Below are 19,859 nucleotides of genomic sequence, written 5' to 3' on the forward strand. Positions count from 1 at the left end.
TACCATGCTGCGACTCCGGACCTGTTTCCTTCGCGCCAGCTCCTCCTCTTCCAGACGCTTTCGCTGCTCTTCCTCCTGCCGGGCTCTCAGAGCCTCTTCCATCCTCTTCCTCTCCTCCTCCTCCCGTTTGGCCCGCAGCTCTGCCTCACGCCGCTCCAGCTCCAACTGCAGACACGCAGGGACACGGACACACACACGGGGACACGGGGACACACACACACACGGGGACACGGACACACACGGGGACACGGACACACACGGGGACACGGACACACACGGGGACACGGACACACACGGGGACACACACACACACACACCGGGGACACACACACACACACACACGGACACACACACACACACACACACACACTTTATATACAGTGCCAGCTCCAAAGCCCTTGAGACATCAAATAGAAAACCCAAAAGATCTGACTGCATCAATAATGAGATGGGAATAGTTTTCAGGGTTGGCTCTCTGATCTTGAAAAGGTGTTCCTCACCTTCATGGCCTTGGCCTTCTCCAGCTGCTGGATCTGTTCCATGGTAGAGGCTGGTGCCATTGAGTCAATAGGCAAATCCCACACACTACTGCCCTCCCATGCAGCTGCAACACAGACACAAGCACACACACAGGGCTTATAGCAATAACAATGTCTGTGCCTGAAGTTATCAGACATTTATGAGGACGTCACATATATTGTAGCCTCATTGTCTATTTTCAAATCTTAAGCATGCCAGCTCACGCCTGAACACTTAAAGTCCTGCACACGCATTCAGAACATCTGGCAGAAACGGAAGCAAACACTACTGCTAGAATGACCTTTCTAGCCTGTGGTTGCTTGGCACAGATTTAAACACTCTTGTTCTGCAGCAGCATCTGTGTCATTCCCACTTTGACGGATCTCCCTCTACCTAGACGACATTGCCATCGGAACCAAAGAGAAGCGTGGGTGGAGTAGGAGTTTGTATTTGAGAAACGTACTGTTAGGCGGTGCAGGCTGCATGTTGGGGGTACAGGAGGCCTGAGAGGAGGAGTTCTGCATGTCCCACACCGAACCAGAGTCCGGTACCGACATGGAGCGAGTGACCGGCGGCAGCAGAGGTTCTGAGGACCTGGAAAAAGAGACACTGTCTCTTCAGAGAGGCAACAGACACCCAAACAGCAGCTGATCGCGATCAAGTCGTCACCTCAGCCTACTTTGGTTATCTTATAGGGCTGTAACGATACAAACCGAATCATGAGGTTGGTGTATCACGATTTTTGACCCACGGTTTGATACGAATCTCGATTTTTCTTTTCTTTCTTTTTTTGGGGTAAGCTAGACATTTTATTAAATAACATTTTAATAATAGCCTCCCTTAGAACACCAGAAGATTACAATATAATATATCTTATTTTATATCCTTTATATTTGTCTGAATGACTGATATTTATGACAGCACACTTTATGCAGATTAGCCTAGGCCTACTATTTTTTATTACAACTCTACCTCTTTAATTCAGCTGTCTGGTTGAAGCCTGAAATGTTGTAAACAAAGTAGCATAGTTGGCTAGCTTAGCCTATCAGTCTACTGATTGGACTGTTCAGTTCCCCCATGTGTGTTTAAGTTTCAAGATTTGTTCTCCTTGGGACAGGCCCTTTTGGCAAACGTTGGTATTGAGATGATCAGTCAACTTCAATGCAAGAGTTTTAAACAAATATGTGCAGCAATGATAGCTAATGATGCTAAAGCCGGATTTAATAGCAATTTAGCTAGTCGCCTTCTATCGTCCCTTGCTTTCAATGACAGAATGTTTTATTTAAGTTGGCGCTTGGCGTGTTCATTGAGCAGGAGAGGGAGTGAGAGGGAGGGAGCGCGAGAGAGAGCGGGGCAAGGAGAGGGGGGTTTACTTCTATACTGTTTGGTAAAGTTGCACACATAGTCTACAATGAAAGCAAGGAGAGGTATGAAATTATTATTTATTTATTTGTTTTTGGACAACGTAGGCTACCGATAAGTAAAGCGCGAGATGTGGGTTGCTTTTGTGGCCGCGTAAGCTGCAAAGCAGTGCGTGAAACACTAGAAAGGGTGTGTCGCGATTCTGCCTTTTCACACCGCGACACAGTATCGTGGATATGAATGTCGCGATTTCGGGTTCGAATCGTATATCGTTACAGCCCTATTATCTTAACAACCTAATCTTGTAACCTCATAACACCATTACAGACAGAGGCCCAGCTATTTTCCTGTGAAAGAGAAGTTACGGTGACTGTTTCGGTGGCAGTCTCACCTCATCTTCAGGGCCTGGTGGAGGATCAGGTTGATCTGCTGCTGCTGCTGTGGCTGTGGCTGTGGCTGTGGTGGAGGTGGGGGTGCGGAGTTGAGAGCTGCTGCTTTCTGCTGGGCCAGGGCCTGCGCCTGCACAAACTGCTGCCTACAGCCAGAGACATTACACACTTACTCAACACTACAGCGCCTCAGCCAGAGACATTACACACTTACTCAACACTACAGCGTCTCAGCCAGAGACATTACACACTTGGGTCATTCCGTGTCAAATCACCCAGTGGCTGGCAGGTCACCCTCTCCCAAAAAATCTGGAAGAAAAAAAAAAAAAAAAAAAAAAAAAAAATCACAGGTGTTTGTAGACCAAACCCATGCATAAATCTTAAATAGTATATCTGTATCACTAATGGTTCCAAAACTACAGCCCTTTGAAGTTTCAAGTCATTTTAAGCATCGTGGTGAACAATCCTTTTTGTTCCACTTCCAACATTATTGGCTCTTTTGGTATTTCACACACATTAGTGAAACTATGTGAATAGAAGTACATTTTCCTGTTTAATTAAACAATCCAATCAAATCCAGTGTATCTTGTGTAATTCCCCCTCTGCAAATGGCTATAAATTCATTATGTGAAAAAACATCACCACCTTTGAGGGCTTGTCGTTCAAAAAGTATGTGACACAAATTCATCAGATTTTTTTCCCACTCATGTATGGATTATAAGGTCCAGGGCTTAAATTTCACTGCGGGATTGCGGGTATTGCGCATAATTTGTTCAAGTCCCGCAACTCTAGCCATCATAATGAGAGAAATTCCCGCATACACTTTTTGCAGCCTGTCTGATGACGTTAATATAGCCTAATCATTAAGTGGCGAGTTGAATTGAACATAGCCTCATGCAGACGCACACGGAGAGGGAGAGAGAGAGGGAGAGAGAGAGAGAGAGAGAGAGAGAGAGAGAGAGAGAGAGAGAGAGAGAGAGAGAGAGAGAGAGAGAGAGAGAGAACCACTTTGCTACCAAATGGCTACGCTACCATGGCAAACTTTTACATCTGGAAAGAGCTCCTTGGTAACGATCCTGCTAGCTCAGGTCACGTCAACACTTGATCCCAGAAAGATTGTCTTCGACATGTTAGTTTTTTGAACATTTATTGTATCTAATGACATAGAAAACATAATAATATGCATACACATACCGCACTATGCACAACTTTTATTCACTAGCGACTATAGCCTAAAACCGTCCAGGTTGAAGGGGGGGGCTAATTACTCCATAGAATTACCCTCACGTATTTTCTTAAAGTGACAGGCACTCAATTACACCTACTCATCAGCAATGTGCACTCAATTGGACCTACACACCACATTAAAGATATGCCTAAGTGTTATAGGTTAAACGTCAATATGAGGCATTCAAATTACTAAATATGTTTAGCTACTAGTAATTACTAGTAAAATGCTAAATGCATTATTAAATAAATACACTCTATATGAATTCAAAAATATATGATAGAAACATATCACATAAGCCATCATTTTCAGTGTGTGTTTGTGTGTGTGGAGAGAGTCAAGCAGAATCTAGGATGTCCACTGTTGTGAATGATCCCACTACAGTATATATTACTGATGACGTCAGGGTGGTGGGGGCCCCAAAATCAAACACTTTTTTAAAAAAAGTATCAAAGTATTGAAATCACAATTCTTGACTTGGTATCAGAATCGACCCCCCCCCCCCAAATTGTGTAAATCCCCCCTACATTAATAACCTAAGGGGGGAATTCCCCCCCATTTTGAACAACGAATTTTAAGCCCTGAGGTCATGTCCATGCATTAACTTTGGTTGTTAACATTATCATATTGTCAGAGCATTTTTTTAAAATTGGGCTTGATTTTCAAAAAGCCCATTTCCATCTTCTCATTTCACCACGTGGACAGTTAACAGGATTTTTTAAATTTTTACCATATATCATTCTGTATGTGAGGATCATCTGCCCAAAATTTGGGCTTGTTGCTGAGTTTCTTCATTGAGATAAGATTTTTTACAAATATTGTCTATAAATCCACTGAATTTGTACTGGATCTGCAGTACCACTTTGCACCACATGTGGTGCTCTTTTAATACAATGGAAGTCAATGGAAGAGTAAGAGAGTCACTTGTTTGCTGCACATATCCAATCTAAACACACAGCTTATGGTTCATATGGTTCAAGTAAAAAGGGGTTTCTAAAATTCAGTGGATTGTCAGATGCAGAAAAATCAATACTAAAGATTTATCATCTTTTTACAAATGCCTCTTGGATCCACGAGTCCTCAAACCTGGTTATGAATACTTGTGATGGAAACACACATGGTCATCTTCATCAAGTGAAATACCTTGATGAACTGAATTTTAGAAACCCATTGTTTCTTGAATATGTTCCAACTTCTTTCCCAGATCACATGGAGACAAAGCACTGATCTCCATCTTGATGCTCTTTGTCTCTGTATCACAGAGGACTGCATCCCATACATATGACGATGAATATAGACTTTGCCTAACCAGCTGGCTAGAAATTATTAAAGTACTCACATAGGCACTGATAGGTTGAAGCTGGTGTAGAAAACTCATTACAAAGATGGTAATTATGCTAAATCCTCTTGCTGCATGTATGATGACCAGTCAGTCTTATGTGTGTATAATTTACCTGATCAGTTTATTTTCTCTAAATAAGATTTATGTATGAGTAGTATGTTGTTCATGTTGCAATAATTATTTGGACCAATTCAACTATGAACCATAAGCTGTGTGTTTAGATTGGATATGTGCAGCAAACAAGTGACTCTCTTACTCTTCCATTGACTTCCATTGTATTAAAAGAGCACCACATGTGGTGCAAAGTGGTACTGCAAATAAAGTACAAATTCAGTGGATTTATAGACAATATTTTTAAAAATCTTCTCAACGAAGAAACTCAGCAACAAGCCCAAATTTTGGGCAGATGATACTCACATACAGAATGATATATGTTCAAATTAAAAAAAAATCCTGTTAACTGTCCACGTGGTGAAATGAGAAGATGAAAACAGGCTTTTTGAAAATCAAGCCCAATTTTAAAGAAATGCTCTGAAAATATGAAAATGATAACCAAAGTTAATGCATGGACAGGACCTTATAATACATATATGTGTAGGAAAAAAATCTGATGAATTTGTGTCACATACTTTTTGAATGAGAAGCCCTCAAAGGTGATGATGTCTTTTCACATTATGAATTTATAGCCATTTTCAGAGCTTTGCAGAGGGGTCCAAGATAAGTCTGATCCGATTGGATTTTTTAATTCAACAGGAAAATGCACTTCTATTCACATAGTTTCACTAATGTGTGGGAAATACCAAAAGAGCCAATAATGCTGGAAGTTGAACAAAAAGGATTGTTCACCACAATGCTTAAAATGACTTGAAGTTTCAAAGGGCTGTAGTTTTGCAACGATTAGTTATACAGATTTACTATTTAAGATCTATGCATGGATTTGGTCTAGAAACACCTGTGATTTCTTTCAGATTTTTTCGGAGAGGGTCACCTGCCAAATTGCGCTGAAATTGGGTGATTTCACACGGAATGACCCACTTACTCAACACTACAGCGTCTCAGCCAGAGACATTACACACGTACGGCTCCCACACGCAGCTGCGTTCCGTCAATGCATTCCAGTGGGTGTTCCCGACGGTAGCTATGCAAATGACTTGAAGTAAAACCGTAATGTGATTGGTTGGTGCCGTCCGTAGATTGGCTTGATTGGCCGGTGCCGACTGTCGGTGCAGCAACAGCTGAACTCAACGCGAGCAGCGGGAGAAAACGCGGACAGCGGACCCACAATTCAGTTCGGCAACGGATCACGTGAGCCCATATAAAGTGAATGGGATGCGTCTCCAGCAACGCGATGCACGCAGCTGTGTGTGGGAGCCGTTACTCAACACTACAGCGCCTCAGCCAGAAAAATTACACACTTACTCAACACTACAGCGTCTCAGCCAGAGACATTACACACTTACTCAACACTACAGCGCCTCAGCCAGAGACATTACACACTTACTCAACACTACAGCGTCTCAGCCACTGTTCTGCTTAACTCAGTTGAATTAGGGCTAGAACATTTTCTAGCCTTGTGGAACATTTTCATGGCCACACAAACATGCATTAGGAATGTATGATATTAGATTTCTGCACAACTTGTCAAACATCTTTTGGCCGATTGCCGATATATACAAATCTTTTTTCTTTCCTATTATCCTACTTACATATCTACTTCTACTCGTACTATGATGGCAAACTTCTTGCATATATGGGCATAACACTTTCCTACTCATTCATTCTACCTTAAATGTAAACTTTAAGAAAATGGAGATTCATTCATGAGAAATAAGGTAATCATTACACCATGGTGTATATGCCAAAAATGCCATTTTCATCCCATTTTAACAGACTTGTACAATGTGTCCACTGAAACCTAAATAGGTGTGCCAATAAGAGTCTTGCCGATTCATCTGACGGGAATATCTGCAGAAATGTTCATATCGGCTGATGCCAATAATACCTTCAGCTGATGCGGATTGTGTCTGCCGATACATTGTCGTACCTACAATCATGCATCCCTAACATGCAGGGACGCTGGACCTACCTGAGAAGATACTGATACTGCAGCTGCTGCATCTGATAGAGGTTGATTGCAGTTAGCTCCTGTTGTCTCTTTAATCTCTCCTGATCAACATCCCCCTAAACACACACACACACGGTGTGAGAGAGCCGCTGGTACCGAAGATGTGGAGAATGAGCATACAAAACAATGAGTGTGCAGACGTGTGAGGTGCGCTCACTTACCAGAAGTGGGGGTGCCGCTGGTCCGGGTGTAAACGGTACCCTCCCCCAGATCTTTATGATCTCGCCCAACGGCTGGAAGACCTCGTCACAGCCCCTCTTGACCAACAGTGTCATTGTGAAGTAGCCCGCCTGAAACCACTCGGTCATCTCCTGATTGCTGAAGGGTCCTGAGGAAGGATGCAGATGGGAGTTACATAGGGCAGACAAGGCCTCTCATCACATTAACCCATCTGTGCTCTGTGGAAATGTGGGTAGTTTGATAGTGATTGGGTCACTGTGACTCCAATATCAATGCATTCCTCAAAGCTACCCAAGGTCATGGTCCTGCTACTTTTAAGGGATGTGTATAAATGAGACGCACATGTTACTGCAGAAATAGTAGATGTCAAACTAGGATTATGAAAGACATAAAAGGTTATGTAAAAGTCTAAAGCTAGGTTTCAAGCACTTCCAGGTTTTTCACATAGATCTTCGTCTCTGAAGGTCACCAAGAACATTGGGGTCACGCATGCCCCCAGAGTGTAGCGCTGTAGCTGCCTGGCTGTTTTAGCTGTTGGAACTAGCAACTCGAGCTAGGCAAAACCGATGGTTTTCAGGTTTTTTTCCCCTCGTACCGACAGTACATGGTGACCTCCAGAGACGGTGATCTATGTGAAAAATGGCCGGATTTCTCCTTTAATGTGTGTCATTCAGCAGGTCTGCTTGATGCTGGGACAGTGATACTGCAGCAGTGCCCCTCTCCTGTGCTCTGCTCACCCTGAACCTCCCCCTGTGGGTCCTTGTAGAACCATTTAAAAGCAACGTCGTGGCTGATGGGCAAGGCTGTTGGTTTGGGCCGCTCAGCGCTCTTGGCCAGCTGCTCATCGTCCACCACCCCGTCCTGGAGGTAAGCCACCATTTTCTCTGCTTCCTGAAAGGGGAAGCAAGTGAGTGTCACATTTGATTATTCACAAAGCCTTCAATACTCTTACTCAAATCAGCTACATTTACTAAACGTTATGAGGCCTATCTGGGCTCCCAGTTCCAAGCTCCCACCTGTTCAAAGTGCTTTAGTCCCTCATCTTCATCCGCATCATGGGGCATGGCACCGGGCCTGCCGATGGGTGCCATGACGCCCGCTGTGAAGGGTAGGTTGGTGGGGACTGCTGCGGGTATCTCTAGAGACTGAGGCAGTGTTGGCTGTGGCGGCTGTGTTGGCTGTGGCGGCTGTGGCGGCGGTAGTGTGGGGATGGGGGCAGGCATGTCTGAGGGACACGAGAGGCAGGTCAGCACAGTGGTTTTAGCCGACTCCCCTACAGAGACATGACCGGAACTATTACACTCACCTGAACTGGCGGAGGCGACGTGGGGGAGTGAGATGCCCTCCACCATGCCCGTGGAGGCAGGGGTGTGCTGGGGTACTTTGCAGGGCTCGGGTAAGACGTCTGGGGCTCTCTCTACCGGCCGTTGGCTGGCCTCGGCTGCTACCGGCTGGATAGGGGAGAGAGGTGAAGGGGCAGTGGGCTCTGGAGGGGTTGGGGCTGCCGGAACAGGAGCAGATGTGATCGCTTCTTCCTCTGGTTTTCCCAGTTCCTCTACTGAAAAAGTAAGCAGTGCATTTAGAAAAACATCACGTTATAGTGAATTCATACCAGCAGACTTCAGTTATCAGAGTAATCTATGAGCTTAGAGCATGAATCAACTACGTTCCAGAAATCCACAACACTCAGTACTCACCCTCCCTCCTCTCTCCCTCCTTCCTGGCCTCCGCGGCCGTGTCTTTGGTCTCCTCTGATTCGCTCTCGTCTCTCTCCCAGTGTTCCTCACACTCCTCCAGAGGCCGAAAGTCCAGCTCTGCCTCCTCCAGGATGGGCTCCTTAGGACCCTTCTGCCAGAGGAGAGGAACAGGGGAGGGGGAGAGAGCTGTGAGGCATTGTCCAGACCAGACAGAACATCAGACTTTGGATCAATTAACACCAAGAAGCCACGACAATTCCTATAGAACTGTACAGTCTGGGGTATAGTTGGGTGAAGGCATCTGAAACTCTTAAGCAAATGGCATGCTCCTTCGTACAAATTTGGTGGGAAGCATACGAAACATGTGCTTTGATGACGCAATTCTCGTCACACATCATGGAACTACTGACTGACAGGAAAGGAAAACCAATACTTAACAATCAGGACACTTCAGGAATTTAGCACACAGATGTAATCCATAATAGAGCTGTTGCAGTCATAAGACGTGACGGAAGAGGTACAGTATGTATGGCCATCTATCTATCTGGAACGTCTGTGTGTCAGTGTGTGCGTGCCGCATATCTCTCGAACCGTTCGGTTTCAAACTTGGCAGGGGTCTTGCTACTGGCATGAGTAAGTGCAGTGCCAAGCTTGACGTTGTTTGGATAATAAAAGCAAAAGATATTGTTAAATATATCGGTAAAAGAAGCACACGTTGGCTTTCTCCGCTCTAATGTAGCCACTCCCCCTCTCACACAGCACAGCGCAGGACCAGAGGCAGTGGGGGGTAAGTGGAGTTTTGGCAGCACTGAATCACGGGTTAAAACACAAGATGTTTGGATGATTATCATGTCTGACCTCAACAATAATGACTCAATTATGAAAATTACATAAAAGTATGCAATGAACTGAGGCTTCGAATAGCCCAGGCTACTTTAGACTTGAGACTCTGAATAAACGAACGACAATTCCGACTGCAAGGTCCTAAATTGAAACGAGCATGTATCTTTCTACAAAATGGTTTGTCTTCTACATCATTAGGCTATTCAATAGGCTTACATATAGCCTTACATCAAAGCTTTAGGCTTATGTCATTTCGATCAGCTAAAGACAACGAGTGGCAGACAGAGCGTGAGGTCACTTAGGCCTAGGCCTACCAGGGAGTCACATCGTTGCAAATTTCAAACGATGATGCATCATTCCACAAAATGGTTTGTCTTCAGTATCGGGAAGTTATTCAATAAGCTTAACAATAATATAGCCTCAACTCAAAACAGCTGTTAGGCTTATGTCATTCTGATCTGTAGAAATGTCACATGCAGCCATGCCTACATTCTGCTTACTGCACATTAATAATATATAGGTTAATATATATTAATATTTAAGATTCAGTATTCATTATTTAATGCTTAGCTGGAATGATGTTTTCCCCATCATCCTATTTTTAAAGGCGGCATACCTGCGGGCATGTAATTGGGTTACGGGTTTTCTACAGGAATGGCATGTTTAAATGGGCACTGCACTAGTAACTTTAAAACTAGAGATGCACCGATTGCAATTTTCTGGGCCGATACCGATTTTTCATAGAGTTTGACCTGCCGGTACCGATTTTAGCCAATTCCGATTTCATTTCTTCTAACCATTTTACAGCACACACACAAATAGTTATTTTCTATCTTTTCTTTGATAGAACATGTTAATATAGACGTGTAATCAACTTATCAATTATGAAATGGCTGTTAAAAAAAAAAAGGAACCGGTGAGCAGACAGATTCTTTTTCAAGTCTAACTTCAGATGCAGTATCAAATTATGGATTAAGTTAAGTTATGGAACACCCATTTTATGCTTCTCACATCCAATATCCAACTAAAGATTTAAGAACAATTTTCATGATACATTTGAACATACTACCATGTAACATATTTTCATATGCATTGATGAATTTATGGGAGGGCGAGGGAAAAGTGGTAGAAGCCTAGGCTATCACGCAGGGGAGAAGTGCTAATAGCGATTAGGTGCTCCACCATATGAAAACAGTGCACGTCTGTTTTGCGGTGAAAAAATTCAATCCAAATTCCGGTTAAATGCATCAATTAGGCTATAGAAACTTTCAGAGACGACTGATTCAGTATTCAGAGCATCGGTTTTCTTCATTTTAGGCTACTATGTCAAAAGCAACTTTAACGTTTGTTTGACTTTCTAATAGGCTATCGTTTGTTCACTTTCACGACATCCACTTCTCAATCTGCTAGACTAGGGTATTTTAAGGCATAGCCCTAGTCTACGCAGCAGTAAATAGTTAGAGTATTTTTTTTTTCAGGAGTAGAACTACTAGGGGGCTACTGTATGTCGCTGTTTGTTGACATCTTTGATTATTTTTAATGTCGCAGTCGCTTTTATCTCCGCTCAGCAGGCTTGTGGTTCAGCTGTGGGCACGCAATTAGCGCAGTGACGGGCGGTGATGAGCACAATCTTACGTAGCCTAATGAAGTGACAGCTTAGTCAATTCCACGCAGTAAGCCAATGGTAAAGCACAGCTTTGCTGCATAGAAAAAAATCAGTAGCCTATTAGCTTTTCTTTGTAGCCCTACATCCAGCCCTGAGTGTTGGCCTGGTTGCTAGCTTCTTCAAACTTTGCAAACTCAGCTGGGTGTTGTTACAATTGGGCGCGACAAGAGTATTTGACCGCATAAAAATCGCATGTCTCAGACTGACTGGCGTCGCCGGGTCATGGCCGATCACGCGAAAAAATCGGCCGATTCCGGTCACCAGCCGATCTATCGGTGCATCTCTATTTAAAACTAGAATGTAATGCCAGAGGAATTACAATAGTGGATGGAAATCTGCTGGCTTAATGTTGGTGGGGAAATTCCTTGAAAAAAAAACAAACATTAAATCACTTAATCTTTGAGTTCATACAAACCCTCATACCAAAATACCTTGTGTGTCAAGGCGCTTTTGAGATATAACACTCAAGTTGTTTTTTGACCTTTGACATTTGACCTCCAACATCAATTCACTTCATCTTTGAGTCCATACAAACACTCATACCAAATTTCAGGCATGTATGTCAAGGCATTCTTGAGATATCACACTCAGAGTGTTCATTGAGTTGACCTTTGACCTCCAACATCAACTCACTTCATCTTTGAGTCCATACAAACACTTGTACCAAATTTGAAGCATAAGGCCAAACCGCTCTGAGATATAATGCTCAAAGCATGAGAAATGGCTGTGACTTTTATTTTGACACACGGGAAACACTTAAAACAGGATGTGTAGTTTTAGGGAGCACCAGATTGTATGCATTAGAAGCTGAGACGGTTGAATTCACAGGTGACACCTGTGCCAGTGTTCTAATTATCCCGGGAACTACTCTGGGAGCTTAACAAGCGCAGCTGCCTTTAGGCCATTATGACATCACAGCCTTTGAAGTTTATGGGGGAAAAATGAGGTTAACATTTTTAATCCCTTATTTCTCAAAAAGTATAAACTTTTTTAAAAATCTGAAATAATAACTCTTGCCCCACTCCAGAACGGTTATTTCAACATGTCTGTACGTTAAGCGGGAAGAAGAAGAAGAAGAAGAAGAAGAAGAAGAAGAAGAAGAAGAAGAAGAAGAAGAAGAAGAAGAAGAAGAAGAAGAAGAAGAAGAAGAAGAAGAAGAAGAAGAAGAAGAAGAAGAAGAAGAAGAAGAAGAAGAAGAAGAAGAAGAAGAAGAAGAAGAAGAAGAAGAAGAAGAAGAAGAAGAAGAAGAAGAAGAAGAATTCAAGATAGTGGATTCCATCCACTATAATAACGTTTCCAAAATCATTTTGATGTCATATAAACTCTTAAAGGAATTATCCGGAGTAAAATGCACTTTAGATCAATGTACAGATGATTGGGAGTACACACGTTAGGGATGTCCCGATCTGATATTTGGATCGGATCGGCCGCGGATATTAGCAAAAAATGTGGGATCGGCCTGCACGGGAAAATCCCGATCCGGACTCCCGATCCAGTTTGTTTTCAAAACTCCGGTCCGTGTTTTCCAGCGCACCGATGTAGTTCGTTAATTCGTTAATTCGTTAGACTTACGTGGTAGTGAGAAGAGGGTCCCTAAAGCCAAACCGAAGTATCCCGAGGTCTTTATGTGGTCGGATAGAGGGTCAAGAATAAATTTGTATGGACGGAACTGTTTTTTTTTTTTTTTTTTTTTTTTAACAGCTTAATTTAAATTGTGAATTTCGCAATTGACTCCCACGGACTTTCCCCCCTAAGATGGCAGCAAAGATGGCAACATTTCCAGAAAGGTACTGGCTTGATGAAATTCATTCTTGACTCTCTATCCCGACCACATAAAGACCCTCGGATCCTTCCGGTTTGGCTTTAGGGACCCTCTACTCACCACCACCTAAAGTGTAATGTTGTTTGGAACTGTAGAAGAGGTATAAAAATAGCGTTTTGTAGCGGCAAAATAATATGCCCTTCTCACTTCCACGCTAACGAAGTTTTGACTAAAAACGTAAAATCGAACTTTCAAAAACACATCCAATGACATGATTTTGATGTCAACTCAACATATGTACTCCCAATCATCCGTAAATTGATCTAAAGTGCATTTTACTCCGGATAATTCCTTTAATAGGGCGAACAATACTTGCCGCATACTAACTGCCGCACTCTGAGCAGGTCTTATCGCTTGTAAAATAGCAATAGGAAGTTGCTGTTCGGGTAGGAACACTGACCCCCTTCTGAAATCGAAATGGAAAAGAGCTGCTATGCTATAGACTGTAGAGTACAAATAGATAGGGAACTTACAGGAATTCATAGCTCTCTTTCTACAGACTGCTTTCAGGGCATTCTCTCTAAATAGTATCGGAGTTTTGTTTATAGAGTGTTGCAAAAATGCACATTAGTTCATTTATTATTGCGCTTCTCAACTGTAGGGGATCCCAAGAGCAGGTCTTCTTTAGTGCTGCTTTAAGTGTTGTTCTCTCACTGACACCCATTATAAGGAAATTATCTATTTTGTTGTACCAAAATAGAATCCAGTAATCCCCAAATCTGTCTGACATCTCGACCCCGCTCGATCACACTTCAAACAGCAACAAAAAAGCAAACCTTAAATACATAGAATATGGTCCTTAGGCGGACTAGGCCATGTTACGTGAACCTTTCTAGGTGCTGTTGTAGCTTGTGGTCACATGTGTGCAAAGCTGCATGTACATTCTCTGAAATTCAGATGGAATTTAATATCACTCTGACCTTTTATTAATACTTGCAGTGGCGCAGAAGTGTTTTCCTATTATTTATTTTTTTTGCTTGAATCCATCAGTTGGAAGTAAATAAATAAGACCTGTAAAAATGTTGTTTTAATTAATATCATTAATAAGGAATAATAATATAATATTAGCAAGAATGAGATACTAGTATAATGAAACTTGAACACACTTTTTAAGGTCACAAAACTTTGTCATCAAGAAAATATTGCTATCCAGAAAATATTGAGATTTTTTTGGTCAATGCCTCACACCCCTACCCCTAAGTCGTGTTCCAACTGCTCCCAGACAAACTCAGTTTCCCCAACTAGTAAAATAATATATATATTTTCCCGCTATTCAGAACAGCCTAAGAATATTGCCATTCTACTATTCACTTGCTCCTCAACTTAACAAAATTCTATTGTTCACTGAGGCCTGGACGTTACCCTTGATTAGATCATCTGGCTGCACAGCTACACTAATTATGACCACCGCCCAGCTTAAGCCGGTCATATAGGTTTAGTCAGATTTTTTTTTTTTTTTTTTTTTTTTTTTCGATGTCCAAATTTCCGTCAATGATTCCCGACACTGAAAAGACGGGTAGACAAAACTTGGTGGGCATGTAACCCCATATGGATAGCATGGAACCATCGTTTTTCGTTTTGATCTGTAGCCCCCACGCTGGACTGCACCCCCCCGAAGGAGGGTGTAGGGCAGACACAGTTTTCTGTGAATATCTCGAGAACCGTAAGTTTAGGAGGACCATTATTTTTTTTGTATGTTGATCTCAGGGGCCATGTCAACGCATTCCATAACCACTCATTTCATGTATAAGCATACCTAGTTAAACACAAAAAAAAGTAAAAATGAGGTGGTGTAATTGAAGGTATCTGTGACCTAACATAGTCAAAACTGCACAAAATTGAAGTGTAGGATCATTATGACACCCTCTGTATGCCGCCAAGTTTTGTGGAATTCCGCTCATGGGGGCCACACAATAAATTAATTTATGTTACTATACACCAACTGGCCTGTAGGTGGCGGAGACAGTTTTCTGTGAATATCTCGAGAACCCAGGGGCCTAGGAGGTCCACCTTTTTTTGTATGTTGGTCTTAAGGGGCATGTCAACCCATCCCATTACCACTTATTTCATGTATAGCCACCTAGTTAAAAAATTAAAAAAGCATAAAATTAGGTGTTTTCATCTCAATATCTCTGGCTGACAAGGTCAAAACTGCACAAAATTAAAAGTGTAGGATCATTATGGACACCCTCTGAATGCATGCCAAGTTTTGTGTACTTTCGTTCATGGGGGGCCTTACAATAAAATAATTTATGTGTACATTTAGTGATCGCACACCAACAAAGATTCCCGGACACTGAAAGACCGGGTACACAAAACTTGGTGAGCATGTACCCCCCCCATATGGATAGCATGGAACCGTCATTTTTTCGTTTTCATCTGCAGCCCCATGGACTGGACCCCCCTAAAGGAGGGTGGGGTGACACAGTTCTCTGTGAATCTTTTATGGTATGTTGGTCTCAAGGGCCCACATAAACCTGGCTCATAATCACTCATTTGTGATTCCCCGGTAAAAATGAAAATCAGTAGGATTAAAAGAAAGCCAAAATAAATATTCATCATCATCATCATGGCTGCATTTTCAGTATTGGCAGAAGTAGTTTTGTCCACTAGATGGCGCATCGTTGCAGTGAGGCGTAATTTTGTTGGAAGTTAAAGGGGTTGGAAAAACAATGGGCGCTTCATACAAGGACTGTAATTTACACCTTGAACATCTATAAGGATAGGGGGATGTTCACATGAAGTGTAATTCCCATTTCTTCTTGAAGCCAAATAAATCTGAGGATGTTTATCGGACATGCTTTGGTTTTTACTGCAGAATGCGTTAATCTTGTAATATCAATAAGGACCTAGGTAATGTTACCGTTAGCGTTGGTTGAGTGATGGAGGCATTTGATTTATTGCATTTGTAGAAAACTATAAATGCGGTTATACCAAACAAATGTATAGCAGCACTGTTTGTATCTTTTCGACTGTCATTTATTGCACGTGCTACAAAATCATTCTGTGCAATGGAAGATTTTACCAACGTTACACCGGTCTGATGCAGTTTTGCCTATACATCGTGAGACTGAGGCGCCTGTTTATTTTGTTTTTAGCGCGTGCAGGGTGTGAGAGGGGAATCGATGTGCTTTGATTACAGCTTGGTAGTTGTAGTCTGTGAAATTAAAAGTTGTCGCAGTGTGTGAAGTATCCAAACAATGACACCTTCATTTCATTATGGCTGTTTTAGCAAAAAACACCTTAAGCTACTGTGTAGTAGGTCCCATTTAGAAGTGGCTACTTCATTTGCGCTTTCATTGACTCATGAGCTGCGTGAATGTTATTACAACTTTTTTCCTCCGCCACGATATGACAGTTTAAGTCCGCTTGATACTGTAAGGTAAGCCATTGGTTTCAAAGGAGATTTTATTTTGTGTCGCCAGCATAGCCTATTGACAATTTATGTTGTCAATAGGCCTACCTTATAATCCTACCTGTAGCTTAGGGAAGCTAACAACTTTCTATTAGGATCTAGTTTTGTTAGTTACCGTTTTGTCATAACTCCCTGATGCATTTTTTGCATTTAGAATAGCCAGAGCGCGTGTATATCTCAATCGAAAATTAAACAATATCGGTGCCTATGGACTAGGCTGGGTGAACCCAGCCTGATCTGCCCGCTATTTATTTTTGATTTCTTAAAAGATTGAGCTTGGTCTGATGAAAGCCAGACTAGCCATGGACCTCAGTTAAACAATGCAAGGGAACATGAATCAGCCTATATTTGCACTAACAATAACGGACAAAAGCTCTTCAACGTTGGCCCGTTAAAATGTGTATGAACAGTCTAGCGGCGCATTTCATCAAGGCCCATTTGGACATGTCAGTTATTTGCACCACTGGTTAGATGTAAAACAGCACTTCGTTTCAGACTAGGCTACTGTTACTTAATTTGTGCATTAACAATAACGTTTCAGACTACTGTTACTTAATTTGTGCATTGACAATAAAAGTATTACATGAACTAAAGATGACTAAAAAATCTTATGTAGAAGAAGAAACATTCACAAAAAATCCATCCATCCAAAATGACCTTTGTTTTTGATAGCTGTTGAAAACGTACTGAACTGACAGAGATGTTTTTGTTTATAAATACATAAAAAAAATAAATAAATAAATAACATTATGCTGATACCTTTTGCTTTTCCCAAATACAATGTAGCCTACAGGTGTAAGTGACCTTTCATCAATCCAGTTGCAATGGATGAACTGTGATGAACTGCCCTACTTGTGATTGTTTAGAGATTTTAAAGGTTTTATAACAATTCTACATCTTCTTTGGCTATTCTACAATCTATTCACCTTTTCAGCACCAGTAGGGTACTTTCTGTGCAGCCGCGCACACACACACTCAGGCATGCCAAACAAGCATACACAAAAGTTTCAAGAGTGGGGATGGAGTAAAATATGGAGACAAATTGAAGTGTGATTTATTTTTCCCTGAACGGATGTACAGGACTGAGCGGCGGTCATATTTTGTACCGCTATGCGGTACATCTAGTTACTGTTAGAATTAAGTGTGATTTTTTTTTATCCTCGCTAAAACGGAGGTAATGGTGACAAGGTTTACAGGTTGTGAAAACCAGCTGGCTGCACTAGTAAATGTTTTTGGATGAGAGCTGTTGGGTTCATGATGTCGGAACCAAATAGTGATTCAGATGGGAAATGAAAGTAAAACAGTCTTGTATGGCGCAAACCTTAAGTCCTGACTACCCAAGCTCATGTGACCGCTTTTAATCACACTTGCTTCTGTCACGCATCACACAAATACTGTGACAAACATTTAGCCACGTGCTGGGAAGTGAACTCTGGGAAGAGGAAATGAAATAAGTCATTGGCTGAAAACTATAACTGAGTCTTAAGCAAAACATACATCATTTGTCTTCAGTTCTTTAAATTCCTGATATTTTTTCAAACACATCTAGGGGAATAAGTCCTGACAAGGCCTGCACTTGCTATGCTTCCATTCAACTACTTAAAGTGAATTTAAACTTCTGCATGAGAAAACCACAGTGGAAAATTACCATAAAACCTATTAAGTGAAGTCAGACATGTATTTCTTGGTAGAGGGGTGGACTGAGTCCTGAATCCCATAGGACAAATGTATCCATTGTTTTCCAAAATGTAATAATTCACACAGCCGTAATAACACTGCACTAGGGCAGCCTCTCACCTTGAGTGAGTGGAAGGCTCCGGAAGAGTCAAAGATGCCCGTCTCCTCCTCCGCGTCCTCCAGGCACCACTCAGGCAGGGCGTCACGGTCGTCATCCAGGCTGCCGCTGCCGGAGCGGGGTCGCCGGTAACCCCGCTCCTCCTCCCCCCGTGCGTCGAACGGGAACCGCCGGCGCTCTGGGTGTTCCCGCCACCCAGCTGAGCGAGGCACATCTACTCAGACAGAGAGCAGAGAGAGGACAGAGAGAGGTCATTACAGGACACTGGAACATGCATCTCCAAAGAAACTACAATGATTGGGGGAAGTCTGGCAAGCAGAGTTGGGCACCGAACCACGGTTCTAATATGGCACCAGCGCCGACGCCAACGGTAGTAACATCAAATAACAACGTGGATTTTGGTGCCCAGTTAAATCTCTGCCATTTTTTTTTTTTTTTTTTTAAACACGAGGCATCACTGCAGGTCATGTGCCATCTTTAATGTGTGTGCATCCATGGCAAGCCGTTTTACCATTTTAAATTCCTTATGCATAGAAGCAATGACATATTGATAGTAAATTGAATATAACAGTTCGATTTCATGTTCGAGTTAATCTTACCAATAAAAAAAAAAGCTACTCATGCTTTAGACCATATTATTGCAAAAACAAAGTACCGGTTCAGGCACCGGCACCGTTTTAAACGGATAAAACCCAAACGATACCCAACCCTAAACATAAGATGCGTTTTGGACTATGGCTCGGTTACCTGTAGCCCTGCTACAGAACTGGCAATACTAACATTTGGCATCATCTCAGAGGCGCCTAAGCAAATACAATCTCCACACCGTATGTTAGTGTGGCTCACAAAGCACACAGGACTGGGGTTTTGTCAGAGGAGGGGACTAGTGTCTACGCTCAATGCATTCATTATGAAACTCAGTCCACTATGCCGTTTGCTCATCAGAACCGCCATTCTACACCCTCATCTGTCTGCAGGAGGGAGGTTAGGCTCGGCAGAGGGACAGACTGTGCAGGTTAGGGGAGGACAGCCGGGCGCACCTGGACTGGGAGGACCCCACCGGTCGCCATCCCACCTTGAGCCCGCTAGCTGCCAATCCCCCTCATCTTCCTCACCGTTTTGCTCCTCACGAGACATGCGCCAGTTCTCGCTCTCTGATCGTGTGAAGTCGTGTTTACGCACAAGGCCCGGCACCGCATCCTCATAGTTGGCTCGTACTGCAGGAGGACAACAAACAGTGCTTATTAGACCTGACCTGCAACAAATATCATGAGAGGTAGCAATGTCACTCAAGAGATCTCATGGGAATGACCTACTGTGGTTAAGCTGATAATGAGGTGGGGCCGCTTCTGTGAATGGGAGAGGGGAGATAGAATGGTGAACAAAACAGACCAATTCTCACAGTTATACATCATAAAATCATTTACTAGGATTAAACACATAAGAAAAGTACTCAGTGCCATCCACAAAAACACA

General features: G+C 42.6%; 1 protein-coding gene across 8 annotated transcripts in view; it reads right to left on the reverse strand.

Annotated features, from left to right (window-relative positions):
- gigyf2 (GRB10 interacting GYF protein 2) overlaps positions 1-19,859 on the reverse strand; it is a 37,066-nt gene that overhangs the window by 11,224 nt on the left and 5,983 nt on the right. For 6 of the 8 annotated variants that reach the window (XM_048248596.1, XM_048248602.1, XM_048248611.1 and 3 more), the window contains 13 exons: positions 19,700-19,732; positions 19,499-19,600; positions 18,386-18,597; positions 8,843-8,993; positions 8,452-8,703; positions 8,162-8,370; positions 7,883-8,036; positions 7,127-7,293; positions 6,927-7,021; positions 2,273-2,416; positions 983-1,113; positions 501-604; positions 22-165 (listed from right to left, as the gene is read on the reverse strand). In XM_048248596.1, the coding sequence (XP_048104553.1) occupies positions 22-165; positions 501-604; positions 983-1,113; positions 2,273-2,416; positions 6,927-7,021; positions 7,127-7,293; positions 7,883-8,036; positions 8,162-8,370; positions 8,452-8,703; positions 8,843-8,993; positions 18,386-18,597; positions 19,499-19,600; positions 19,700-19,732 (1,898 nt within the window). The remainder of the gene's footprint in view (positions 1-21; positions 166-500; positions 605-982; positions 1,114-2,272; positions 2,417-6,926; positions 7,022-7,126; positions 7,294-7,882; positions 8,037-8,161; positions 8,371-8,451; positions 8,704-8,842; positions 8,994-18,385; positions 18,598-19,498; positions 19,601-19,699; positions 19,733-19,859) is intronic. The other 2 variants (XM_048248588.1, XM_048248579.1) reach the window with 2 other exon arrangements.

This window comes from Alosa alosa, chromosome 1, assembly GCF_017589495.1.
Source record: "Alosa alosa isolate M-15738 ecotype Scorff River chromosome 1, AALO_Geno_1.1, whole genome shotgun sequence".
Lineage (NCBI taxonomy): Eukaryota > Metazoa > Chordata > Actinopteri > Clupeiformes > Clupeidae > Alosa > Alosa alosa.